Source organism: Falco punctatus (genome assembly GCF_963210335.1).
Source record: "Falco punctatus genome assembly, chromosome: 1".
In the NCBI taxonomy this organism is placed as follows: domain Eukaryota; kingdom Metazoa; phylum Chordata; class Aves; order Falconiformes; family Falconidae; genus Falco; species Falco punctatus.
In genome coordinates, this window is record NC_137580.1 from 106,801,602 (window position 1) to 106,827,725 (window position 26,124).

Sequence of the window (26,124 nt, forward strand, 5' to 3'; positions counted from 1 at the left end):
ATACAGATGCATCCCTGTGCTGCATAGCTAAACCCATGCAAGGGTACAGATACATCCCTTTCCCTTTTCTTGCGGAGATTAAGTTCCTTTCCCTTCTCCTCCCCCATGGGGCAATGAGATGGGAAACTGGAGAAACCTATTTTGACGGGCATGTTTCCAGGCAGAGAGGCCCCGTTCCCCCGCTGAGGTTACCCTTTTCCAAAGCATCGTGACTAAGCTGGTTTCTTCTCCACGTTTTGCCCTGGGAGACTAACAGTGAGCCGCAGCCAAGTGCACTCGGCACCGCTCATAAAAATAACCCCAGGCCACTCATGCAGCGGTGAACTGCTCTGCTGCCGACTACCTGCTTTCGCCTGTCTCCCTGCCTGTTGCTTTTGGCACTAAATACTGTAAAAAAATTAGTGCCAGTGGGAGCATAGAGATGTAAACTCCTCATACTGAATCATGGGCTTCTAGCACACGGTGGTGGTAAAACACGCAGTAGCAAACGTGGATCAATCCAGCCCATGCAGCACGGAGACTCTTCTTTGTGCGATGCTGTTATTTGGATGCACTTGGTCCTTTCCCCCTCCTTGGCACAGCTTGTTTGCACCTCACTGTGCTGTGGCTTTGCCGCTGGAGCAAGGGACGGCTTCTCCAGGCCAGTGGTCCCATACACGTGGCTGCTGCAAGTGCTGGCAGGTGGCAAGTGTTTGCACGAGAGCAGCGACCGGTGTATTAATGCAGCAAAGAAAATACCACCCTGTTCTGCCGTGCAGCGAGGCGCTCCACAAGGATCCGCAGGGGCTCACGGGCAGGTGCTAAGCCTTGGAGCATCCCTGAGAGATTGATGGGTGTTGCCTTGGAGAGGAAAGCAGGGATTGTGCAGGCGACAGGCAGCAGATCCAGCAGTAGCGAGACTGTGCTGCAGCTGCTGGTCCATGACGTAGCCTTGCTTGGGCTTTGGGTGCCACTGGCTGTGCTTTAAACCCTCTTAGCTGGCAGCTCAGGATGCTGGGTGAAAATTAATTTCATCCCAGTGTTTGGTGGTGGTTTTCTGAGACACCGATTTTCTTTACGTCCCCAAAAACCTGCGTGCCTTAGTCACCTGGGTTGTTTTCCAGCATCCACTCCTCTTTCCCCACAGAACTCTCCCTCCCCGCGATTTCTTTGACAGAGACTTGGCAGCGGCGTACAAGAGCAAGAGAAAGCTCAGGACCAGGAGTGTTGCAGAAGTTTTGGCTGTTGCTTTGCCAGCTGAAGGTGTGCTGTTGCATCCCGTGGCATGAACATACATGAATATGTAGGTTGAGGCAGCTGTGAACTTGTCCACATCCATACAGAGGTGGGACAGATGGGGCTGACCTGGACCCTGGTCCCTGTTAACCTGCTCCATCAGTCTGCTCATGGTTGTAGCATCTTGCTTTTCTCCTCCCTGACTTTCCGTACGTTGCTTTTTTCACTCAGCCTCTATTTATACCGCCCTTAGCTTACAGGTGACCCCTTGGTCTCTCCTCTGAGCTAAAATAAAAATTGAATCATTTTTCCAAGCTCTGGGTAAACATGTCCTGGTCTGTATAGCCAGGAAAAAGTTGGCCTGGGCTCTCCAACGTGGCTGTGGCTCAGCACAGTTCGGTGGATGCTTATTCCAGTGAGTAAATTCAAACCAGCAGCAAGGAAAAAAATGTAACTGGTGCTGGAGGAGCCTTCAGTGCTTTGTATGAGCCTGAGTGCAGGAATCAGTTGGGTGAGCTGTCGTGTGGACATCAGGGTATGTTGTGCAAAGGCTGGATCGTGTCTCTCTGGATCCCGCTGAGATCCCAGCCTTCCCCGAGGCGCTCGTGTTCGGGTGACTTTTGCCAAAGGAACCAAGTGAAAACTCTTTTCCAGATCACTTGGACGTCAGGGGTTGGATTTGGTCCCATCCCTACTTACAAATGTATAATGCGGTTCAGCTGAACCTGGGTGTCGCGAGCACCCCTTCCTCGAGGGGCTGGGACGTGGGTGTCTCCAGAAACGCCGGTGGAGCCGTGCGAGAGCAACCCCCCAGCTTGGGCTGTGGCTCGCCGTATTGCTGCCTGGTGGGGAGGCTTCCAGGGTGGATAAATGCCGCCGTTTCACGTGAATGTTGTGCTGGGTGGTGGCCTTAGGTGTTGCACTCGGTATTTACCCCCTTGCCCAGCTAGGGTAAACCTTTGGGCTTTATTATGCCTTAGAAGAGGCAGGTTTGCTCTTCAGGAAACTCGTCTTGTGCGACAAGTGTTCTAACGCCAGTTCAAGCGGGTGTTTGCATAGGAACGGACATTTGCACAAGTGGTTCTGTCCCCATGACCATGACCTTGGGGCGGTTTTATCATCCAGCCTCTCGCCAACCCCAGCCCCGTGGAAAGGTGCCAGGCTGGTTCCTCGGGTAGTGGCTGGGCTCCCGGCACAGCCCGCAGCCACCCCTTTCCAAAGGGGGGTGCCGGGCGAAGGGGGCAGTTGGTGCTGGTGGTCCCCAGTGCTACGTCTGGCTGTCCAGGGTTGCCCCGTGAATGGGGAAAGGGGAAAAAAAAACACTTTAGTGAAGCCGCGTGGCATGGGACGGGGCTGCCCCAATGCCCTGTGCCTTTCCTGCAGCCGCTCAGGTTTCCAGCGGGAGCCGTTCCAGGCAAAGGAGCTGAAAACACAAACACGTAAGGAGCAAAGGGCCCCCATAAAAAATTCACAGCTCTTTTTTGCCAGCAGGAATATCTGGCCATAAACTATTGGAAAATTAAACCGGTTCCTTTTTCCATAGACCCAAGCCACACGTATGGCTGACTGATGACTGATAGGGGGTGAGTCAGGCTTTCCTCTGCTCTGAGGGCTTGTTGCACGGGGGATAAACGCTGAGTGGAGCTGGGGCAGAGGAGAAAACGAAGCCTTGGGCAAAGGCTGCTTTTTTTCCCTTGTGACCTTGGGGTGTTCGATTACACCAGCTCTTGCTGTCCTGGGGATGTATCGTGGAGGCTCCTCCAGCTCCTGAAGGCTGCCCAGAGTGAGCTACAAAGTGAGATTTTGGTTTTACTGATCCCCATGCTGCTGCCTTTTGTGGAGGGAGGCTTTTCTGCCGGTCGGTGGCCAGGCAAGAACATCTGAGCCAAACCCCATCCCAAAGTCCAGCTTTGTCTGTCTGTTCTGCTGGCAGTGCCTGCAGCTCCATCAAGTTGAGATGCAAGGTGCAATCCTGTTTGCACGTAGGGTGCTAGGTATGGGCAAGCATCTCGGCGTGGAAGCTGTGTACGCCAGGTAACGTGACCCTCTGCTTGCCCACCAACATCCATAGTGTTTCAAGCCGTGTGTTAGGGAGGGCATTTAAAAACTCCACTAAACAACTGGCATAGCTGGAGAGGTGACGTGCTGGGACTGGAAGCAAAATGGATTTTGCCTTTGTAGCCCTGGGTAGAGTGAAGATCTATTTTCTTGTTCGCTTCTGTGTCATTTGAGAAATATACGCCTAGCTGCATCCTGGGCTCAGATGTCTTTTACCACATGAGCTCTAAATTGATCAGGTTTGCGGTATGGGTTTGATTACGTGAATTGTCACCCACGAAAAGAAGAAAGCATAGAAAGAAAAAGTGGTTACTGTGACCTGGATGAAATCTGTTTCTAACCCTTCTTCAGCCCCATGGTATATGAATTTAACTTACAGATGATGTCGGATTTTTTTTTTTTTTTTTTTGTCCCCTGCATTTTTAAAATGTGTTATTTCTGGTGGAGCTGTGTTGAAGCTAAAATGGGTATTTTTTCCCCTCTCATTTACTGTCCTGTGTGCTGTGACACGTGGCTAAAACTGTATTAATAAACTCAGTTTATACAGGATTAATATAACCAGGGTACCGTGACCACCAGCTCGGTGCCTTTATCCCCAAACCAAGCACATAATCCAGCTCCTCCACCATGCGTGTTATTATTTGATCGTGAATTCAAATTATCATTCCAAGTTTCTGACATCACACTCGTTTTTACAGCAGTACGAGCTGAAATTATAGGTATGAAGTGATGACACATTGAGGGACACTCAGGCATGGTCTGTCGGGCAAGCTTGCCAGCCTCGATGAGTTTCTTACCTTTCCTTTTGCTATTAGACGTGCAAGGAGAACGCATCTCGCACATCTTGCAAAGCTCTCGGATGCCAGATGCAAAGTTCTGTGAGAGCACCGAGTCTTTTTTTGTTCTTTGCTGTAAGAAACATCATAAAAGGAAGCTGATTTATGAATGGAAACCTTCTAAAACCCCAAATACCTGATAGAAAAGCAAAGGGAGTGATGGGGGATCAACTAAGTCAATTCCATGTTCTGTGTTCTGTATTAATGGCTCTTTCTTTTGGGGTTGTTTTTTTGTGGGGGTTTTTGGGGGTTTTTTTGGTTTGTTTTTTTTTTTTTTTTCTGGTCTTGCTCCAAGTGTGTAGATCACTCTTTATGGGTATTTAAGACATCTGCAAAACATTAAAATATCCTGCGGTATGAAGCAGGCTGTGAAGCTCAGACCCCGTTAATGACAACGCTGGTTCTTTCCTAACTTAATGTGTCGTGCCCTCTGCTCATCTTTTCGTTGCAAAAAGAGAGATGTTCTCCAAAGCCTCTCTGTGAGCTAAAGCTGAGTGCCTTGGAAATGGGGAAATTACTCTTTGCAGGGTTTTTTTCAGATATTAAGGCTAAAAAAAGAATAACAGCGAGGTCTAGATGGGCTGTGATGGTACCACTACTGGCAAATTATTGGTTTTGTGTGTGAAATGGGACTGCGGAGATGGGATGAGCCCTGCCTCTGCTTCCTCGTCCAAACACTGTGTGATGCAAGGAAGATCCTGCTGTCCTTGTCCCTCCCTGCCTGATGAATTTGCTCCCCGGCACTCAGCCCGTTTGCACGTGGGGAGATGGAGCAATTAATCACGCTTGGATCTGCGAGGCTGTTGTGCCAGTGTTGGTTGTTCTTCTCAGAAAAATCCCACTCGCCAGCACCAGCGGGGAAGTGGCAGGATGCAACCCTTTATTTAAGCACGCTTCATGGTGTGGGAACCCAGGGAAGAGTGCTCCTGTCCTTTAAAAAAAAAAAACATTAAAATGTCAGGTGAATTAACTATATGTCAAACATAGCACCTTATGAAAGATGCTACGTCTGCGTTCCCCCGCAGCACCGGTGCCATGACTGTAGGATGAACTGGCCTCTGTTTGTGCAAAACATCTAATTTTTTGTGAGGGGCATGTGGGGGGTGTTTATCAGCCCTTAACCCCTCAGCTGCTTTGTTTTCCCTTCTCTGAGGCAGTGTGTGACAGGGTAACCACCCTTTCTGGCTAGCCAGTATCTTCCTTGGACGTGTGGGCTAATTTATGAAAAATATAGCCAATTTTGGCCGTATTATGGCCAGTTTTATATCGCTTGTATCTCTGAGGGACGTTCTGCTTGGGAGCTGAGCCTGTTCAGCGCGGCAGAGGCAGGCACAGGGGAGCAGCCGGGGGAAGCCCACCCAGCGTACCCTGTTATCAGTGACATAAAAAAATTCCCTTGGATTAAAAAGTATGGAGGTTTTATGGGTTGGGCGAAGGCATGGCAGCATGTGCAGCTCTGGCTGCAGTGAGGGGTGGACACAAAAAAGTCTTTTTCACCTTCCCAGCTACCTAACTGGTACCATGGGGAGGTCAATGAACAGAGTTTGTGAAATGCTGCAGCACGATTTGGGATGAAAGAGGCTGTATAAACACAAATGGTTATTGGAAAAGCTGACTGAGACTTTTCAAAAAAGAAAAGGAAAAAGAAAGTCTTGTGTGGCCAGGGTGACTTTTATCAAAGTTTTATCTTTTTATCTCTTTTGGGTTGCTGAAACCCAAAATCTTGTTGCCGGCTGGCAGAATTGCCAGGTCCCTTGCTCAGTTCCCATAATAATCAGATAACCTTTCCCCACTGCCGTGTAACCATCTGCAAACCCTCTATAATGCTGCAGGGTGGATTTTGTTGGCTTGGCTTTTGCAATGCCTCCAAACTGTCAGGTGCCACACGAACCGGCGAGCGATGTGCGAAGCTTCCCCTCTTCTGCCCAGCATTTGAGAGCATCTTGGGTGACACCGCTTGTCAGCGATGGGCATCATCGCGCAGGTCGGAGCTGAAGCAGAAGATTTAAAAAAGAACCAGTAACAGGAAAAAATATTTCATGGTAGCCCTGTCTTTTCTCAAAAGGTGGCAGTTGCCAAGTAGCCAAAGTAAGCTTCAGAGCTGGATCCCAGGCAGAAGGGAAGGGAGAAGGGGGCAGGTCAGCTCAAGTATTTTAATGCCAAAAGGAGAAGGTAAAGGTCTGTGGCTGCGTTAGGGAAGAATCTACCCATTCCTAGCAGTGGGTCAGTTGTTTCTTGCCCAGCTCCTTGTTTCTCTTCCCAGTTTATTCTCCTCTAGAGAAAAAAGCACATAGGAGATGACCTAGACCCCCACCACCTCTGCTCTTGACTCTCCAGTTGGTGCTCCATGGCTGGAGAGAGAAGAGGCTCCTCTCACCTGCCTTCCTGGTGGCCTCCCCTTCATGGTGGGCAACCAGAAGAGCCGTAAAAGACACTCTGCTGTTGGTCATGACGAGCAAGGCTCCCTCCTGGTGTCAGTGAAGCCTCTTGGAGAACGGTTTAGTATTTTTCTTGTGGCAGCACCTGGGGCTCAGCAGCTCTGCCTTGCCATAACAAGAGAAAATACATTTTTACATCAGGTGCTTGGTGGTTTCAGGTTGTCTTTTGGAAAATATGCTTTCCTCACCTCATACTTCACCAGCTCCCGTGGTGAAGCTCAATCTGACCTGCTTCTGCAGTAGACCCTCAAGTCAGTGTAAGAAATAGCTGCCAGCTGTGTGCTCTGCGCCTCTGCCTGCAGACTGGTACCAGTTTTCCCAGAGGGTTGTCAGAGGCAGCAGGATCTGGTCTCTGGATGGAAGTGCTCTGAAATCTCAAAAAGTCTGTTGGTACACAGGAAGGGTTTGCGGCTCAGCCCGGTCGATGTGATGGAGACTGAGAGCGTGTGAATGTGGAGAGCATCAGAACGGAGTCTCTGGTCTCTCAGTGCATCGCTCCCCTCCGAAAAATGTCACCAGAGCAGCAAAAAGGATGAATAACAGAAGAAAGCGTTTGCTGAGCTTCTTTCACTAGGGCTGGCAAGCTTGTGGAGAGTTTTGTGAGCAATAGAATATACTGCTTAATAATTCAAGCAAGTGTTTGCAGTCCTCATGAGCCCTGCTGGTGTGCGTGGCTTTTTACCACTGTCCACGCTTGGTGTCGTGTCCATCTTGCTCCTGGCCAAAGTGGTTGCCTGTGCCAGGATGCTGCTGGTGCCACGTGGATGCAGGCAACCTGGCTGAGCATCCCGTGGGGGTAAAGCAGAGCCTGTGGGTGAGGCTGTAGTTGGCCTGGTTAACTTTGAATCTTTTCCAAGGACCCTTCTGGCACAGCTCTGGCAGCCAAGAGTTGTGTGTCACTGCACAGAAACACTGGTGTGAGGGCAGGTTCCCGAGCTGAGCATCCAGCGCTGCCCACACGCTTCACCCGCAGCCTCTCCAGGAACGCCAAAGAAGTGTCCCCGAGGGAAATGGAGGATGAAGAAACAGGTACCTCATTAAACAGTAACAACGTACTTTATTGATGTTTTCTGATGGCAATTGACATTTGAGTTCAGATCATTAGCTTTTAATCAGAACATAATTTACCACAAAGGAAGGAAGTGTATCGATTCCCTGCCTCCTGGTGGGAACGGTATTTATTTACCTCAAGCAGTGATGGTGGGGACCTCTCCTGCGGTAGGGCTGGGGGGGAAACCTGGGTGACTTGGGCACTTGGATGGGTATTTTAATATCTGTTTCCAGCCTAACTCACAGGTGTGTGGATACTAAGCGAGCAGATGGTCTGCTGGCAATGTGAATTTGCAGAAATTAATGGTTTTATAGGGAGAGTTTGAGGGTTTTAATAAGGAAGGGAGTTCTCTCTGTTGATAGACCACTGCTGATGGCTGAGGAATTGCCCAGCCACAGATTGTGGCCACATCTGACTTGGTTCAGGCAGAAAAGTCCCGCTCACCGTTGGTCAGGATGGGTGAAAGAAGCTCTAGCAGATCTTACGACCCAATCTGAGCTGTTGTGGGGCTGCGAGCTGTGGGTACACCTGGTGTTCATCCCTGGCCACTGAGGGCTGCCAGTGCCCAGGGCACATTTTGGCTAGCCCTGTTGCATCCCCGGTGAGGCTGCTGCTCTCCTGCAAAGCAGGAGCTGTTCCCCAGCATCTGGGGGAGGGGGTGGAGATGGTGACACCTCCAGAGCCTTTGGAAGGGCGTAGAAGTGAGCCCCACCGAGGAGCATGTGGAGCTTAACTAGCAAGGGCTCAGTGGCACTGCATGACGCAGGTACGTGCAATCACCTGCCCCAAATCCTGCCTTTGCCCCGTGCTGTGGATTTGAAGAAAAATCCACTGTTTTGCATGTACCCCAAAGTTCAGCTCCCTTGCTGGGTACTGCAGTCAGCCTTTGCGGGGGGGTGGCAGAGGTGCTGAGTACCTGTGATGCTTCAGGGTGAGCTGAAAGCACTTGAGGATAAAACATTTAGTGCAGAGCAGCTCTCTGTGCTCTTCCCTTGCTGGTTCCTCGAGCCCTGTATGAGGAAGGGAAAGAGCATTATCCGCATTTCACCGTAGGGGAAAGCGATGCCTGGCCTTGCGGAGGGCTGTGCACAGCACTGCACTCATCAGGGCTGAACCTCAACACCTCTGGGCTCGGAAGCACTCACATTCCAGCGCTCATCCTGGAATTTTGAAGAGTTACTTCCATTTAGCCCATCTGCAGCATCACAGCTGTCTTGACGTATGCTTCAGGCTATTTCTTGGAGCGAGGAGAAGTTTTGCCCTTTGCGACTGATCTCCAAGCTGTTGCCTTTGCAGCCCCCAGCTGCAGCGGCCCCTCGGTTTGGCTGTGCCGGCTCTAGGAAAAGCTTTCACCCAGCCAGATAGAGGAGATGTATCAGTGAGCAGCACTGCAGATTTGGGGTGGGTCAGGACCCCTGGGGATGCTGCTGAGACGAGAGGAGCTCCTCTCTCTGGTTCACCCCACATGTACATTGTATCCTTCCCCTGAGCATCACCAGGTGATTGCTCCTTCCGGGGGGGATGCAGCTGCGCTCTCTCTGTTCAACAAAAAGTAATAAAGAAATGCAAAGAGCTGAGGTCTCTCAGATAGGGAAGTTGCCAGCGGGATTTTCAGTAATTACTCTTCAGAGATGGCAGGGACTATGATTTCTGGTCAAAGTCCAGCCAGCGATTATCTCACGGTTTGGGGTATTTGGGGATTTGGGTAAGAGCTTTATCCCACCCTTCCCATCTTCAAAAGAATTTTTGCAATCGTTAGGTGATTTGCTAATCCTCCCAATTTCTCTGTCACCTTCCCTTTTCTCCTTTCCACCCGTTTTCCAGGAAATCCCCAGTACAGCTCCGGTGTCTGTGTTTGTAGTTTCGCATCTGCTTGGAGCGCTTGATGAAGTGACCCCCCTCCCTCCAGCCTTGCTGCATCCCGGAGCTGTTGCTAGGAGAGCTTGGCTGGAGCGCAGCCACTGCTGTTAGCTGCTGCTTCCTTACGGTGATGTTATCTTCTATTCTTAAAAAAAACCAAACCCAAACCAGAATATTCCCAGTTCTTTCGTGCCTACGGGGGCCCCGCAGTGGTTAATGAGCTGAAGGTGAGTGTTGCTCCGAGGGTTATGCCCTTGCCCTGGGATTCCCGTTTCTGTGCCCACCTGCAGCAGGGAGCAGTGGGGTCTGATCTGAGGGGGGTCACTGCCACCCCTTCCCAGGCTCCCCTGTACGTCACGAGACTCCCAGGGGTTGTAGCGAGGGGCTGAGAGCCCCCGCAGAATAACATAAATATTTGCAGTGGCAGCCCGGGGATGCTCCCGCTCTCCTCCGACAGCAATAACAGCCGGACTGGGGGTTGTTTCCCGTGGGATCTGGTGTGGTGCAGCTGAGAGGCTCCATAGGAGGCTTGATGGGCTGGGAAAGTCTCTCTATGATGTCCTACAGCTGGGACATAAATAACCAAATAATCTACTTCTGGTTTAACCCTGAGGGGAAAGGGGTACAGGGAACAGCCGGTGGTTCCTGCGTTTAGCAGCAAAGGCAGATGCCAGGTTCCGACCTGCGGTTCCAAATGGGATGCTCCTGAGAAACGCTGGCTCATGTAGAGGGGGTGGGTAGGGCAGGGTCTGGCTGAAGAGCCACATTTGCTCAGGGCAGGATGGTGGGAGGTATCACGGGCACCGTGCAGACTCTGTGCACCCACCTGTCGCTCTGCAGCGTGCACCCCCATCCTGCATGCATTGCCCACGAGCAGGGTCTGAGAGCCTGAAAAGAGTTGAGGAGCCCCCGGAGATGCAGCGCTTGCAGCCTGGAGCCCCACAGGTAGGCAGAGACATCAGGTCTGCAGTAGAGACATCAACGCTTGTTGCCAAAACACGGGGCAGCTTTGCCTGCAAACTGCTGGTGGACAGTGGCAGTGAGTGATGGGGAGCAGCTGAACCCCCCTGGGGAGGAGCTGCCCAGGGGCTCTGCGCCCCCCAGGGCTCAGAAATCAATCCTCTGTGCCTGCGTGTGTAGGAGGAAGGCGAGTGCCATCATCCACAGAATACACTGACTCGAGCAGATGTTAGAGGTCAGCACCTCCGACCCTTCTTCCCATTTGCAGTCCAGTCAGTGCGGCACCTTGGGTGTTTTTCTGTCTTTGCTGTTCTACATTAGCTATAATGATTAATTTGTCAGTCGGTTGTTTGCTGAGATATTTCCAGGGTAATGAATGGCTCTTTCTGGATTTCTAGCTGCTTGCTTTGTTGTACGATAACTCCCTGTGTCTGTCAGGATACAGATGCATTTGTCATTAAAAGCACGGTCCGGTGACCCTTCCAGGGATGAACCTGGCATCTAAATGGCCTTCCCATTAGTGACTTTGTTTATAGCACTGAAGTGGGTCCAATTTATTTGGCTGAGGATCTCACTGCATCTGTCAGGAGCACATGTTGGAGTGGCAATGCTCAAAAGCCTCCTCCACAGTCACAGGGTTGCTGTGCGCATCTCGACAGGGTGCAGTCGGTGACATCAGGCATCGCAGCTAATGGGTGCTGAGCAGCATGCAGATCCCCTGCCATTTCCCATGTTGTTTTGACTGCTGCTCATTTATCCTCTCCTGCAGAAGCTAAGCTGGGTACCCTCCAGTAGCTCTCACAAAAGATTTTTATATTCTTTTTTGCAATTTCCCTTTATCTTACATGTTCCCCTCAGGGCCATCTATCACCTCGAATTTTATTGCCTTCTTTAATTGCTTCTCCGAAGACCAAGAGTAATATTACTCCAGGATCCTTTTGAATAACTTCCTGAGTCGCTGCGATCCCATTCATCTTGTACCTCTGGCTCTCATGATAAGCCCTGTTGTACATTGCTTTTCATTTTGGCGTGTCAACACTGAATCTAATGCATCGCACTTTGGCCTTTCGTCAAAGCGGATGATGAGCGCTGCTTACAGCAGGACCTGAGCTGCAAAATTGGGTTCCGTTTTTTTTTTTCTTTGTTTCTGCAGAATTCCTCTTTCAAGGTTCTGCTATTGCTGCAGCTTCACCAGCTCCTAATTTGGGCTAGCTCAAGGCAGGTTTAATTGCTGGGGTCCTTGGTACCCTGTGATTGCCCTAGGTGAGGGCTCAGTACTGTGTCAGGATGCCCAGTGCAGATGTCCTCAGCCACAGGTTTCCCAGTTTTGGCAGTGGCTTTGTGTCAGGTTTTTGTAAGAGTTGAACAGGAGCAAGTCCTTTAGTGAGAGCAAAAGAATTGACCTTGCTGGTGCTCAGTCCCTTGCTGGCCATCTCAGGGAGGTCAGCATCCACTCCCATCCCTGCAGCCAGCATGTGAGGGCAAGATGCGACGAGCACGTGCCTTTCTGGTTTGGGCCACGGTGGGGAGAGGGTTTGCACCATCAATAGGTCTGCCTGGAAGCAGAGGAGCTGGGGTTCTTCGAACCATGAAGTTACTGCATGCACCACGCTCAGTCACTGAGTATTTGGTTGATTTGGCCAAAGCCAGTTGCTCCTTTCGGACCAGGGTGTTAATGGGACCTTCTGGAGACCGGCTGCAATCAGCACACTGAGGAGCACTGGGTCAGGCAGTCACCCCCAGCTTGCGAGCCTGGTTATCCCTGCAGGCATCTCCTGCCCAGAAGTCCCCAGGTTGAGGCCACTTCTGCTTTGCACCACTTGCCGGCTTTCTCCCTCATTGAGCTTTACGCTGCTGTCACCCAGGACTCCACAGACCATTAATTTTGCTGTGCTTGCTGCCAGAGCTGATGCTGTCTGCCCTGGCACGGAGAACCTGCCATCTGCTAAGGGACACCTTCAGCCATTGCTCCTGCCAGCATGTCAAGCTTCTCCAAGAAGGTGGTGAAGATCAGAAGTGCTGCTTAAGCTACATGCTCTCAGCCCGGGGCTCGCAGCTAATCGTGGCCACAACCTTCAGTTAGTCTTATGCAAAAGTATTTTCCGTTTGGGGGCATGTTGTGTAGCAGCTGGGGCTATCATTCCTGTTTCTGCATAGCTGGCCTGATGGCTGCAGGCCTGGGCGTGGGGATTTGGAATTTTACTGGGTGGTTTGATCACTGGGTTTAGGGTTTTGCCAGGTAATGGGATGAGTTTTCTGATCGGGAATGCTGATGAGAAGTGGTTCCTTTTCTCAGTTCTTGCAAGTGCTCCAAAATACTCCTTTTTGTCCAAAAGGGTTGCTGCTGGATGGAAAGTTTTACTTTCTGATAAGCTTTTATCAAACTATAGTTTATTGTTTGCTAGAAGACTGCTCCTCCTCAAAAAAAAAAAAAAGCACCATTTTTTTGTTTGCCTTTTATTTATGCTCCTTCAGACAGCTGCTTTCACCTCTGCCCTTCTTTAAAAGGGAATTTTTGATGGTAAAGCCTATATCCTAGCAAACCAGAAGGAAAGGGGGTAGGGTTTCCAGTATGAACAACATTCCTTATCCAAACAGCATCTGGAGCCGCTGGGTTGGTTTGCATTGTTTCTGTGCAACTTCTATGCCCGTGCGGTTCTGTTTCTCTGTATCTTTTAATATACTCGCAGTAGAATTTCCCACAAACCACTTCCTAATATTTGAGATAGTTTTATACGAAACTACCCCTGCATTAGGTGAAGTAAGATACAGTACCTTATTTGACGCTAGGCTTCGACCGTCTGTAACTGCTGAGTTACTGTGGACCCACAGTGGTCATTGTAAAATCTGCCATCGCAGAACAGAACGAGAGATTTATCCAAGGTGGACACACTCCTCTCCTGGCAAGGAGTCTCCAAGAAAGGGAGCGGGCTGGACATGGTTATTTGACAGCTCCACAAGGGTCTCGCTGGCTTCCCGGGTCCGTGACCGCAGTCCTGCACCCGGAGGACCCAGCCTGCAAACTGCTGGTGGACAGTGGCAGTGAGGGATGAAATCGGGAGCTCGTTTGGTTTTGTTGTCTTTTCAAACCTCCTGCTTCTGTGCGGATGGCTGGAGAGGGGATGTAAGCAGAGCTTGGGAAGGGCTCTGCAGTGAGCTTACTGCTGGAGCCGTGCTGGGAGAGGGGTCACCAAGCCCAGATCCGCATTTCCCATGCCAAACCCGTGCATTTTTCCTGGAAGAAGCCAAACGCCTCTTCTCATATAAGAGGCCTTCATTCTCTTCCAGGGCCAGCTGGTCTTTTCTTGGCCATTTTCTAACGTGAATTGATTCTGGACCACATCCTTCCCTTACAAAAGCCATCGGAGTGTCTCGGGCGCCAGTGGGTGCTTGGCCCGAACCTTGGGCAGGGGGGGCACGGGCGGTGTTCGGCCCCATGGCTGTGTGCCTGGGGAAGCACAGGAGAGAGCAAGTGGATTAGCTCAGTCACAGTAAACCCTGCTGGGAACAACCTCGTTCTTCTTAAAATGGCCTTGAATTATATTTGTTCCACTTCTCTTCTAATTTGAATTCAAATATCCTTGATTTATTGTCGAAATAGTTTCTGCGCAGGGTATTGGGTGGTCAAATGGACCCGTTTAAAGCCATATTGTCACATTACTTGGATTTTATTTTCCTCTGTGTGGACAAGGTCTATCACTTACATCCACCATGCCCATATCTGCTTGCCTTTGGGCACCATCCACCTCACCACTCGTTCCCCAGCAGGCTGGGTCTCTTCCCAGAAGAGTCTGAAATGGTAAGAGATGGAATTGCAATATCCTTACAACGATGTTTTTAGGAGAACCTTTCCCCGCAGCACAACGGGGATTTTTCCATGTGCATTTTTGTGCCTTGCCCAAGGAACTTGGTGACCCACCACCCGGAGGGGTTTGTGGCTGGCGTGGATCCTGCACACCTGGATGGGGCTGTAGGTCGCAGCAACCCCCCAGCCTCCTGCGGTGGGATGAGCGCTGGGTCTTGGCATGGTTTGGCCTTCGATGAGAAGGGGAACGGTGGGTTTAAAGCCTTTTCTACCTCCTCGGCTCCTGGTCTTGCAGAAGGGGGACAGTTTGCTGGAGAAAACTCCATTAGGGCTTCAAAAGGAAAGCCTGGCGGTGGCTTGCTGGGGCTGGGGCTGGCTGCAGCGCAGATGTCTGCTGTCTGCCTGCAACAATAGGCTGCAATTTAGCCCCCATGCTTTGAAAGCAAGGAAGGGGGAGGGAAAAAAAAAAAAAAGAAGAAGAAAGGAAAGGGAAAAAAGAAAACCAGAAAGCCATTAGATGACTTCAGCTCCGCGTGACTACATCAAAAGGGAAGGCATCGTAAATTCGGTTTCTATTAAACCCCGGGGCCCCGGTGCTGGGGAGCAGGATGCCGTTCCAGTGCCAGCGGCCAGGGAAAGCTGTTTCAGAGCCACAGGAGCGGCTGCAGGTTTTGGGTGGGCAGAGCTTTTTGCTGGCGGCTGTGTTGACCTGGCTGGGGGGGGGGGAGTTCGGCTGCTCCACGCTGGTGGATGGCAGGCACGGCTTTGACTTAGTCATGTCCTGAGATGTGTCCCTGTGCCTTCTCCTGCTGCTTTCCGAGTAGGTGTTTGGAGGTCCCTGTGCCCCATCAGCTTTGGCACGTTAGGCATCTCCTGGCGTGTGAAGGCTTTGCACGTGGGGCCATTTCACTGTGCTGAAAGAATGTTTCCTCTTCATTTTGGTGTCGTCCTTTCCAAACCCCAGTGTCTGTCCCCACATCAGTGTGGGTTTACTAGGGGTTTGCTCTCCTTTGCGTCTTGCTAATTCATAATACTGATCTCATGCATGCCAAAGCCATGGAGGATGGTCTGTCCTAGGGCTTCCTAGAGCATCTCTCACTATTTCATGTCTTCAACTGTGTAATAACTCTGTTTGCCCTTGTGAACTTTTTTTTTTCCTCCTCTCAGCTGTTTGGTTTTTTACTTTTGCTTAATAGTCCAAACTATTATCCTATTGTCCTAGCCAATCACCCAAGAAAAATAAAACAAGGAAGAGGATTTGGAAGGAAATCTATCATTCTCTGTCTTTTCTGGCTATGAAATAGGTCATGCTTTAAGGGTCGCCATTCACTGAACTGTATGGGAAGCAAACATCTCGGCTGAGGGGTCTCCACACCAAATATTTCATACGCGGGAAACGGTGCTCCCAGGAGGAATGCAGTTTCCCTGGCCTGTGGCTGTAATGATTTGGGCATGGACAGACCTTTTTGTGCATCAGAGCGGCAACAGCAAACCCTGCAGCATCCACAAAGAGATGTTACAAGTTTGAAAAGTTTTTTGAAAGAAACAGGAAAGGGAAAAAAGGAATTAATTTTTAATTAAGTCAAAATCATTATTTGGGAGGGCCAATACGGGACTTTTGCATGCTAAGATTTGCAGGACAGCACTTTTTTTTTTTTTTTCCTAGAGATTGATTGCAAGTGACAGAAATGTGGGACTGTGTAAATAACATGAGAAAAAACCTGTCGCTTCCGCTTCCTGCGAGCCGAGACAATGGCTAATTGTTCTAATTTGGGTCAATCCCCTGCCGTGCTGCAGCAGGAATTCTTTACCAGGGCTCTTTAATCATTAACGTTGGCCTATTTTACACGATGTTTGGCCCTGATGCAACCCCCCACCACCACCTTCCCTCGGGCTCTGTGCACCACCAGGGATTCGGCTGCTGGAGGAGGAGCGGTTGATTCATTTGTTAATGAAAACAAATTAATTTGCAGTAACATCTTTATCATGAGGCTTTCATATGCTTTGCTCCTCCTCCGAGCTCTCTGGCTGAGAGAGCAGCCCTAAAACTCGGTTTGTGAGTGCAAATTTCACCTCCTTGCATTGCCCAGGAGTCGCTGCCGTGCAGTGATGCAAGGAGGGCAGGCAGTGATGCTGTGGGTATTTAACCCCGGTGAAAACACGGTCCTGCCCATCCCATGTTTGCTTTCCCATGGTGTCACCCCTCTGCTGGCGGAGCGTTGAGGAACGCGTCCAAGGATGGCTTGTTTGGGGTTAACGGTGCTGTGCAGATGCTGGGTGGTACCTCACCGGTGGCGGGAGCTGTGGCTGGGGGCTGGTACAGCCTGAAAGGCATCTCTCCAGCACCACAGGTGGGACCATTAGTGAGGATCAACCAGGTCACCCTGCAGAAACCGGGGCAGGTTTAGCAGGGCGCATTGGGGTGAGCTTGGCCTTTACCTGCTCTCCTTTATCCCTGGGGTTTAACTGATTTCCACTTCAAGCACTGTTGTTCCATCCCTTCATCCAGAACTCTCCTTTTGGGGCTGGAGCCAGGGTCAGGAGCTTGGTGGTCCTCAACACGTGCTTGGGGCACCCCCTCCACCGTGGGGCTTGGCTCGTGCCGCTCCCCATCGTTTTCCAGCTGAATGAGATCCTGTTGGCATGGGGCTGGTTGCATATTGCGGATGGGGCATGTGCCACAAATCCCTCTCCCAGCTGAAATCTGTTAAGGGATTAAAATCTCATGAATCTCTGGGCTCCTCCTGGCAGTGAGCAGCCCTCTCCTTCTCCAGAGGGCTGGAGGCAGGCGAAGACAGAGGAAGAATTATGGGGAAAGGGGCCCTTTGCAGGGAAGAGCCTCTGCTCTCAGCTTTCCCCTCATCCCTCTTCCATCCTGCGCTCAGCATTGTGTCTGATGGCTGGGAACTGTGCTGGGTTTGTGCCAGCTCGGAGAGGACATGGGCAAAGAGAAGCCAAGACGTTGCCCAAAACCTGCTTCTCTGAGCTGATGCTGGTCCCACCTGGGCTGGCTCTGTGGCTCGTCAGTCTTGCTGAGGAGCAGGGTGCTGCATGAACATGCCCTGCGAGGCATGTCTTCTCCTGAAAGCTTGCCAGCGGAGCAGCCAAGGGGAATGAAGAGGAACAAGGGTGCCGTACAGCTCGCTCGCTCCTTGTGGGGAGGCTTTGCCCCCTGTTTAGGTGCTGCTCAAAGCTGTTTTGCTGCGTGCATGACGCAGGTTTCTCTCCCTGTTGATGTAGGAGCTGTACGGGTGTGGGCAGGATCGCGGCATTGAGAGCTTTTGCAAACTTACAGATGTTTCCAGATGCGTAGCCAATGGATCCGTGGGGAGCTCAGCTGAGGGCTCGGCAGCAGCATCGTACCAGCATTTATCAGCTGGTCTGTGAGCGTAGTGCTAAGAGAAAGGGCATATCCCAGCTCTGCGAAACAGCCTTTTTCCTGGCAGCATCGTCAGCTGGGAAAGCCGAACTCCGTGTGGTCCATCCCATCTCCCCAACCCTGAGAAGCTCGGCACTTTTCCTCCCAGAGCTTGGAAACCAGAGTAACAAATACGCATTCCCATGCACCTGCACCTTGAATGCGTGGTTCTGGAAGGGACCAGGTCTTCCATGGTAGCACTGGCGATGCCTTTACGATGGATTCATCCCTGTGTGTTATTTTGGGAGTGACTGCTGCTGCAACTCGGTTCTGGGGGTAAGACAACACGCTCAGCGCAAACGGCTGCTCTCATTGTGCGTGTCTTGTGCTTGATTGTTGTCCCTTCTATGGAAATGGCACATAGTGTTTGCCAGCCCGGTGCTGTGGGTTGCAATTTCTGCAGGTTGGGGTAAGTCTGCCTTGCCACTCATGTGCCCTCTGACCACCAAAATACCCCACCCTTATATTGACCTTATATAAGTGATGTGATATAGGTTGGTGTAGGTGGGGCAGAAAGACCTTTAGGCATTGCTTTTGATGCTGTGGGAAGTGGTTAATCACGGGAAGCAGCCAGGGAGGATGGCAGCAGCATCTGCCCACCTGATGCCATTTGTGTCTTCTCTTGTGTCGTGCCCAAGGATGCTGATGACAGAGCAGCAAGGAGCGTGCTGGATGGAGAGCAGGGTGACCCTGCATCAGAGGGAGGGCTGGCATCGCAGTGTAACGCTGGCACGCTGGCAGGAAGCCTACAGCTGCCCACAGGGATGGTGCTCAGCATCATTGCTCCTGCTGGTGTAAGGCACTAACCTCCGGTTCTCCTGGCAGCCCTGCATGCCCTTCTCTCCCCGTTTGCCAGGCAGCGAGGTTAAAACTTTGTCAACCCAAACGAGCTGAGCTGATTCTTGAGCTGACTCAGTTTTCAAACAAGCTCTTGGGCTCAGTCCCACCAGGGTGTGCGTCAGCTTCAATTCTTTCCTGGTAGGCTTGGATCATAAAAACAGCAAAAGAGCCGCTGTGTAGTCCATCAGATGAGCCTTTGGCACCATGCATCAGCTAAATCCCTTCTTCTGTGCATGTTTTATGCAAGGCAGGGCAGGTCTGGTGTGCCGGGGGTCAGGCCTGGGGCTGCTCTGGAGCTCCTGCAAAGCTCTGGGGAGGAATTGCAGAGGTTTAGGAAGGTCCCTAAAAAAAGTGGGTTCTTGAAGCAGAGAGGTTTGTGTCTTGCTCATGGGCAGGGTGAAGCGCAGTGATGGGAATGAGATGTGTAGAGCAAGGAGCTTGACCCCAGAATAGCGTCCTATGAAGTCTTATGGAGGTTCTGAATTGGGCTGTTTGTTTATCCCAGTGCTAAACTGGGGCATTCATCTACAGACCAGTGTGGAAAAGACCATACTTTTTGGTTCATACCCTCACATGGTACTGAGACCAGAAGGAGACACATGAGTTGCTGTGTGCAGAAGTCGTATGTTCTCTAAATAGTGTTTAAAAGCCCGAAACAGAAGTAGCCCAGTACGTGCAGGGCTTATGAGTCAAGCTTGCTTGTGAGGAAAAAAGGGTGGTGGGGAGGACCACGTGAAGGATGAGCTGCCTGTGGCCGCTGATGCAGAGAGATACAGGTTAAATATGTTTTGCGCTGCTCTAGCATCTTTCCTTGGAGGCCTCGGTGTGCTGTATTGGTGTTGATGGATGATCTGCTGGGGTTCTGCTGAGGGGCTTTTTTGGGGGCTGAATTTCTTGGAAATTGGCTTGATGTGAAGTTCAGGACTGAGCTTCTACCAGCCACCTGGACCCAGCGCACAGGTCTGGCAGCCACGCACCGAGGGCCAGCAGGAGCACCCTGCTTGGCCAACAGATCTCTTACCGGAGAGAGAAGATGGTCCTGCCACATTTGTACCAGCCAAAACTTGTTTCTTTTACTTTCTCAGCCTTTTTTTGGCCACATTCCTCTTGTGAATCATTTCACTTCCCCAGTAGTTTAGCGGTCAGGATAATGCTGGAGACCATTTTAATTGTCTCTTTCAAGATTATATTGGGGGCAGTTTGCAGCGTGGAATTGCGGCACGGTGGCTGCTTACTCCACAGCATTTTAGCACACTGTTTCCTTTTCAACAAACATTTTTCCACGTGATGCAATAAGGGCTTGGAGAGGGAAACCCCCGTGCAGCGCTGAGAGCGGACACTTATTTCAGGGGCTGTTGCAATGCTTTGCAAGTGTAACCGCTGGAAAAAAATAGATTGATTGAAAGCTGATGGGACTGGGCAGCTTGCTGTTGGATGTTATGCAAAGGTAAAAAAAATAGGGTAGGTGTCAAAATTTGTGGCGTTTTCTTCTCACGTTAGGGATGCTGGTTACATGGCGAGGAAGGTGTTGCTGGCAGAGAATAAGTTGAGAGCGGTTAGGGGGAGCAGCGCGTGCTGTTGCCTTCCCAAAATGTTGTGAGGCTTTAATTAAAGAATGTCTGCAGTTCCAGACCTTCCAGTGGAAAACATGAAATAAAAACCTCCTCTTTCATTACTTTTTCTGTGTTAATTTGACAGGCTGAGCCTCCTAGGGTTCATCCATCCCCAAGCCTGGAACACGAGGTATTTCTTGCTGCGGGGTTGCCAGCAGGAGGGGAGATTGCGGCGTGCCTGAGGTTTAGGATAGGCTGACATCCCATTGAAATTTGTGGGATTAAAACCCTTATTTCAAGTTAAGCGTGGTGATAAATGAGGTGTTGAAAAGTATGGGTTTAAATATGCTCTTAAACCCCTATTTCCTGGGAATCAGGAGGTATAGCCGTCACACGCTTGCGGAGCTTAGATGTGAAATGGCTCCTGACTCACGCTGTTCCCAGCTCGTGCTGACACGGTGTTTTCTGTGCTCTGTGCCCTGCTGGTATCTGTGGATCTGGAGTTTCTACCTGAGCTGCCAAAATCGCCCGTCACTGTGTGCCTGGCAGAGGCGGTGAGCACTGGTGCCGTTGCTTCACTGCTGGTTAGCGCAGACGGAGCTGGGCAAGCATCGCCCAGGAATGAAATCAGCTGTTGATTAATGGTAGTTGCTGCGTAGGCATCTGGATGTGTCTGGGAATAAACTACCCCCATTTGTGTCAAGGCTTCGTATCTTAAAGAACGGGTTGAACAGAGAAGCTAAAGACCGCAAGTCCTACACTGACGTTCCTGTTCCAGCCATCTGCAGTTATGTTCTTTCTGTCCTGGTTTTGTGGTTTGTTCTTTTTACCCCGAGAAAACCTGATGTAATTGTTTCCCTGCACACCCAGAGGTGATTTGTCAACATCCCCATTGCTCCTTGCTTAATTCAATATTTATAATGTCTTTATAGGGCTGGTCCCGCTCTGCTGACTTGGGGGCAAGGTAGGAGAATACATTGCGTAAATTGGGCTGCCAGGGCGCTCGGCCTCAAGTGGAGGATGTGGAGGCAGCAGTAACTGGGTGCTCAGGTAGAGAAGGTGCAGCATCTTCCTCAGCATCCCTGCCCAGCTTGTCCCGGCACACGGCAAAGCCCTGCGCAGTCAGCATGAATGAAGAGCAGCAGCGAGCTGAGCCCGGGCTGGTTGCTTGTTTTAATGCTTCCTATGAAGTTTCGGTATCTTCTCTAAGATGTTTCATAATGTAACAGCTTCATAAAACCAGGCGGACGCTGCAAATGGTCGCATCTTGATTTTTTTAAATCATTATTGTTCTTTAGGTCAAATTAATCTCTGCTTGTGACCATTCAGAGAGCAAGCAGGCAGAGCAGGGTGGGCGGTATACATTACTGGATGTCATAAGATGCATTACTATGTAAAGATCTTGTAACGAAACACGATTGAATGGTCCAGATCCTGGTATTTGTGTTTCGTTTTATTTTTAGGAACCAAAATTTCTAGAACCAAATTCTTAGAATCTTTCAGAGTTAAAGTTTTCCAACCCACTTTTTTTGTGGGTGGAAGTTGTAACCAGAATTGAGGAGACTCCACCAAAATCCCTGTGTTCCTTGAAGGTGGTTTTTTTTTCCCTAACAAATACACATTTTGAGATTTTCTGACAAGCACTGTTCCCGAGATCTCCATCAGCTCACCAAGCCTCTTACTGGTTGCTCTTCTGTAAAGCAGTTTTGACATTAACGGATGGGTAGTTTGGTTTGTTTAATCAATCTCTGTAGAACTTTAATGCTGAAAGCCATTACGTAGTGTCAAAACGATAGCAGTGCCGCTGCTGCATGAATTGCAAAGAGACGACCCTGCAGCACTGGTCCCCTGAACCCCAGCACAGCGGCCAAGGAGGGACCTCCTCATCCTTAACTGGGACTTGTGCACCCCTGTGGTCATTCTCCAGCGACAATGTCCATAGGTGGGCAGAACTGGGTGGCCCTTGGTGGAACGCCCCATCCTTGCAGCAGCTTCGCAGTCAGCAGGATTTCTTTTCCCCTTTGCTATACAATTTTTAGCGTGATCCCTTACGGCTTGCCAGCTCCTGGCAGGGAGCTGCTGTGGGCTGGAGCATCGTGTGGATGTGATGGCAATGCTACAGACACCTTACCTGGTGTCCCTGCCTTTTCTTTGCAGGAGGGGGACTCTCTTGGGGCCATGGAGAAGCTTTGCCGGCAGCTCACCTACCACCTCAGCCCCCACTCGCAGTGGAGACGCCAGGGCATCATGAAGAGGAAGCCACAGTCCTGGTGAGTCGGCTTTTGAAAGCCACCGTCACCCCAGGGGGTGACCGTCCCCTCCCTGCTCCTTGCATCCTCAGGGCTCCCTGCGGGCTCAGGAGAGCGGGGAGGGTTTTTTCCACCATGCTTTTGGCCATGGTGTGCAAACGCGGGTGCTGGTGGGAGCTGCCTGTTGCATGCTTGTAGCAACAGGAAGAACAAATCCACCGCAGTGAAGGAAAGTGCTTAAATCCATTAGGCAGGGCTGTGAGCCAGCTGGGACATCACAACCTTCCTGGCTCGCCACAACCTCCAAAATCCTCAGTTGTCTCCAGTCTCACCACTGTTTCCCCACGCATGCGTATCAGGTTGCTTTGTGCTTACCCAGAGGTGTGCTCCTCCTTTTCCATTTTCCTTTCCCCGTTGCATCCCGGTTGCAGAGGAGAGCAGTGTGGTAGTGCCCAGGGAGTGGAAACAGGCTGGCAAACCTGAACCATCCGTCCTGCAAACATCCCATGCTGGGCATTGCAGAACAGGAGACAAACTGCTCCAACACAGCCTAATTAGCTGATAATTAATGTCTAAGCACATGTCATCATGCACTTGTGGCTTGTAGTGTGTTTGCATGAAGGGAACTGATTAGAAATAAGGAGGAAATGACCCCGGCCCCATCCTTGCCTGGGTCCTTAGCAAAGCATCCCAGCTGCTGGTGTCCCAGATCCATGGAGCTGAAAAACCTGTGGATGAGGCTGATGGGATGGAAAAGGCTCCTTGTTTTCTGTGATGTTATGCATTATATATTAATTATTTTTGTTTAAGGAAGTGAGAAATACAAAAGAAGCCACAATCTGGCAGGGTCAGGATTTGTATCCAGGTGCTGGCTCATGATCCCAAGAGAGTTTTTGGTCCTGTTGTAATAGATGCTATTTGTAGCCATAGTGGAGGCTAATCTGGTGAAAAAACTGAAAAGAAAAGAAGAGGGGAGTAAAATAGACACAGGTGGAAAATAGAAACAAGGGAATAAAGGATTGCATGGCCAAATCAGATGAGGACTGCATCTTCCAGGGATCTGGCTCAGCATCTTTGCACCCTGTTTGAGCGTAGAGACCCAAAGGTGGAGAAACACCTCCATGTCATTAGCGGTGGATAACTGTGCTTTTGTGCCTTTGGCTTTCCTAGGGTGTATGGATGGCTAAAATTTGCTCTTCCCTGTAAAGTGGCAGAAACAGAGGGAGCATTCTGGGGCTGCGTGCTGCAAGGCTGCACCCTGTGGGCAGGGCTCGGCACCCAGGAGCTCCGTTATCCTCTGGGGTTTCTGTCTTAATTAGAATAGGAAATGCACACCCCTTGTCATCCCATCAGGGCATCGTTAAAGTTAACGCTGTTTGGCAGCGGGGAGCACTTTATAGCCCAAAAGACGAGAAATTCTTGAAAATGAAAAAAAATTAAAGCAGCGCTTTGTGCCACTCTGTCTTTAATTATCAATCCCTGTCCTTAATTATCAGCTTGGAGTGGTTGTGCAAGTGTGTCCACGTGCCAGAGATTTGCGAGGCTTTATCTTACAAGCCTGCTGTAACGCTCGCCTTTCCTTGGAAGGGCTGGGAAATAGCTGAGGTTTTTCACGGGTTTAATAGCAGGGGTGAGGTTTCAGCCTTAAAACAAGCTCTGACCGCATGGCAGTGACGCTGGGGCTGCGAGCACGCGGTGCTGGCTGCTGCCTCTGCCCCGGCGAGGGTTTGTAGGATGGGGTTTGCCTGAGTTGATGGTTTAGGTGCTCAGAAGTTGGAGTCAACCTTTTGCTGAGATCTAAATGCCGTAATGTAGAGAAGAGAGAGAGAACAGAGAGAGCATCTGCCTTGTGCTTGAGCCCCCACGGCTTTATTTGTGTTCTGGCAGTGACCCTGTTAGGGATGCTCCCCGTCTCATCTGTGAGTTGATGGGTAGTTCTCAGCAGGGGTTTCCCTGGAGCCCCCTGCTCTGGGTTGGGGTTTGCAAATGCCCTGCCATGCCTCCAAGGGAGTAACAGGGGCTTGTTCCCACCTGTCGGCGATGGCTTGACCCAGCCCTGCTGTCAGATATTGCAGGAACTTACAAATAGTAAGTTTCCACATTTTGTTGTGTCTGTTGGCCATCCACAGCCCATCAGTGCTCTGCTCTGGGGTATAATTAGTAGCTGGCTGTAATGGCCAGGGAGCCATGGAGCCCCTCTTTGCATCCGTCTCTTGGCAAGGTGTGGTGGTAGCAGAGGGACAGTGGTCCCCGCTGATGGAGTAGGAGAGGACGGGCTCATTTCATCAGAAATAAAACCGAAGCCTGCGGGAATACTTTCCCAGCTCTTTCTGTAGCGGGTTTTATCACGCCACGTCTTGTCCTGTTCCTTTGCTTCGCTGGTTGATTTTTGTTCAGAAACTAAACAGAGCCAATAAATGGGGAGAATCCTGGACTTTCTTCAGAGTTCCCATTCCTCCCCCTCCTCTCCCTCCTTGAGTGCTGGTGGTCGGCGGGGGCTGGCTGTGCCCCTGTGGAGAAGGCGTTTGCGAAGTAGCTACGAACGACCCTTGTAATTGGGATATGTTTTATTTTGATTTATCGGAGGCTGCCCTCGTAAAATCCCCGTTGGCACAGGGAAGTCTGGAAGCTGGGGTGGGAATCCCGTTGGTCTGTGGAGTCACGGCTCCTGTTACGAGCCCGGGGCTCGCTTGCCATCTCTCCGGGCTGTTCGGGGAGACTCCTCGGTGGCCACCAGCATCCTGCAGCCAGCAGCCAGCAGCCAGTCTGGGGCGAAGGTCTGGGGTTAAAAGCTGCCTTTCTAAAAGGAAAGGCTCCTCCGTTCCTTTTGGGGGAAACTGACTTAAATTCTCCACTGTGACAACATGCCTTTGGTTATAGCAGGGACAGAGCACTGGGGGCTCTGGCAATATTTTCGGTTGTGGGTTATTAATGGAAAAGCGTTGGGAAACTCACCACGATGCGCCTGCTGTCATGATAGCGATTTGGCAGAGTATGAATTACTCACAAAAAAATGCAGCAATGGGCACCAGTGCAGTGATGAACGTTGGGGCTGGGGGTCCCACACAGCCCCATGGGCTGCCCTGTGGTCCCTGGGTGGCCCCGGCACCAAGCTCGTGGGTGTCTCACAAGCCTTTGCCCCCTCCACCAAGGCTTTTTTTTGGGTGAGGATGAAACTCAAAGTTTTCTTTCTTTCTTGTTGGAGAGGCAGCCTTCTGACTCTCCTGCAAGACAACTTTGGGTCAAAACCGGACAATTTGGAGTCATCTCCTGTCCTGTGTTGCAACCTGCCAGGAGGATCCATCCATAGGGAGCGTGTAACCCTGGGCTTTGGATGTGGCAACCTGGTCTGTCCTCTCCTGCACGGTGATTCTTGACCTTGTGATCAGTATTTTGGCTTGGTAGCTGGTTCTCTGCTGGTAATTAGGGATCGCAGCACAATGGCAGGGGCAGCAGAACCTGTCGTGGAGAACTCCCAGAGTTACTTGAAAATACTTTGTTAATTAGAAATCTGTATCTTTGTGATGCATTGTGCTCCTGGGTCCTGTCTGCCAGAGACACGCTCGTTAGTGCACTGGCTCGTAACAAGCACAAACACACACATCATAATCTGTGCCGTGGCTTCATTAAGAGGCATCGTTTCTCTGGGATCATGGCTGTGCCCATCTCCCAGTGCTCTGCAGTCTCCCATCCCCTGCAGCTGGGTTAGACATGTTGGAAGGGCTTGGGAAGAAATTGGAGTTTAATTATCCCTGCGAATGGGAGCGGTAGGGAGTGCATTTGTAAGAGACGGATTCATTAATGCAGTGCTGATCCCTCTCACTGTTTAAAACGTTTTCCC

General features: G+C 50.7%; 1 protein-coding gene across 1 annotated transcript in view; it reads left to right on the forward strand.

Annotated features, from left to right (window-relative positions):
* The window catches only part of LRRC75A (leucine rich repeat containing 75A), a 106,674-nt gene that overhangs the window by 35,625 nt on the left and 44,925 nt on the right, over positions 1–26,124 (forward strand). Inside the window, exon 3 of the mRNA XM_080374122.1 lies at positions 22,192–22,304. Within this exon, the coding sequence (XP_080230248.1) occupies positions 22,192–22,304 (113 nt within the window). The remainder of the gene's footprint in view (positions 1–22,191; positions 22,305–26,124) is intronic.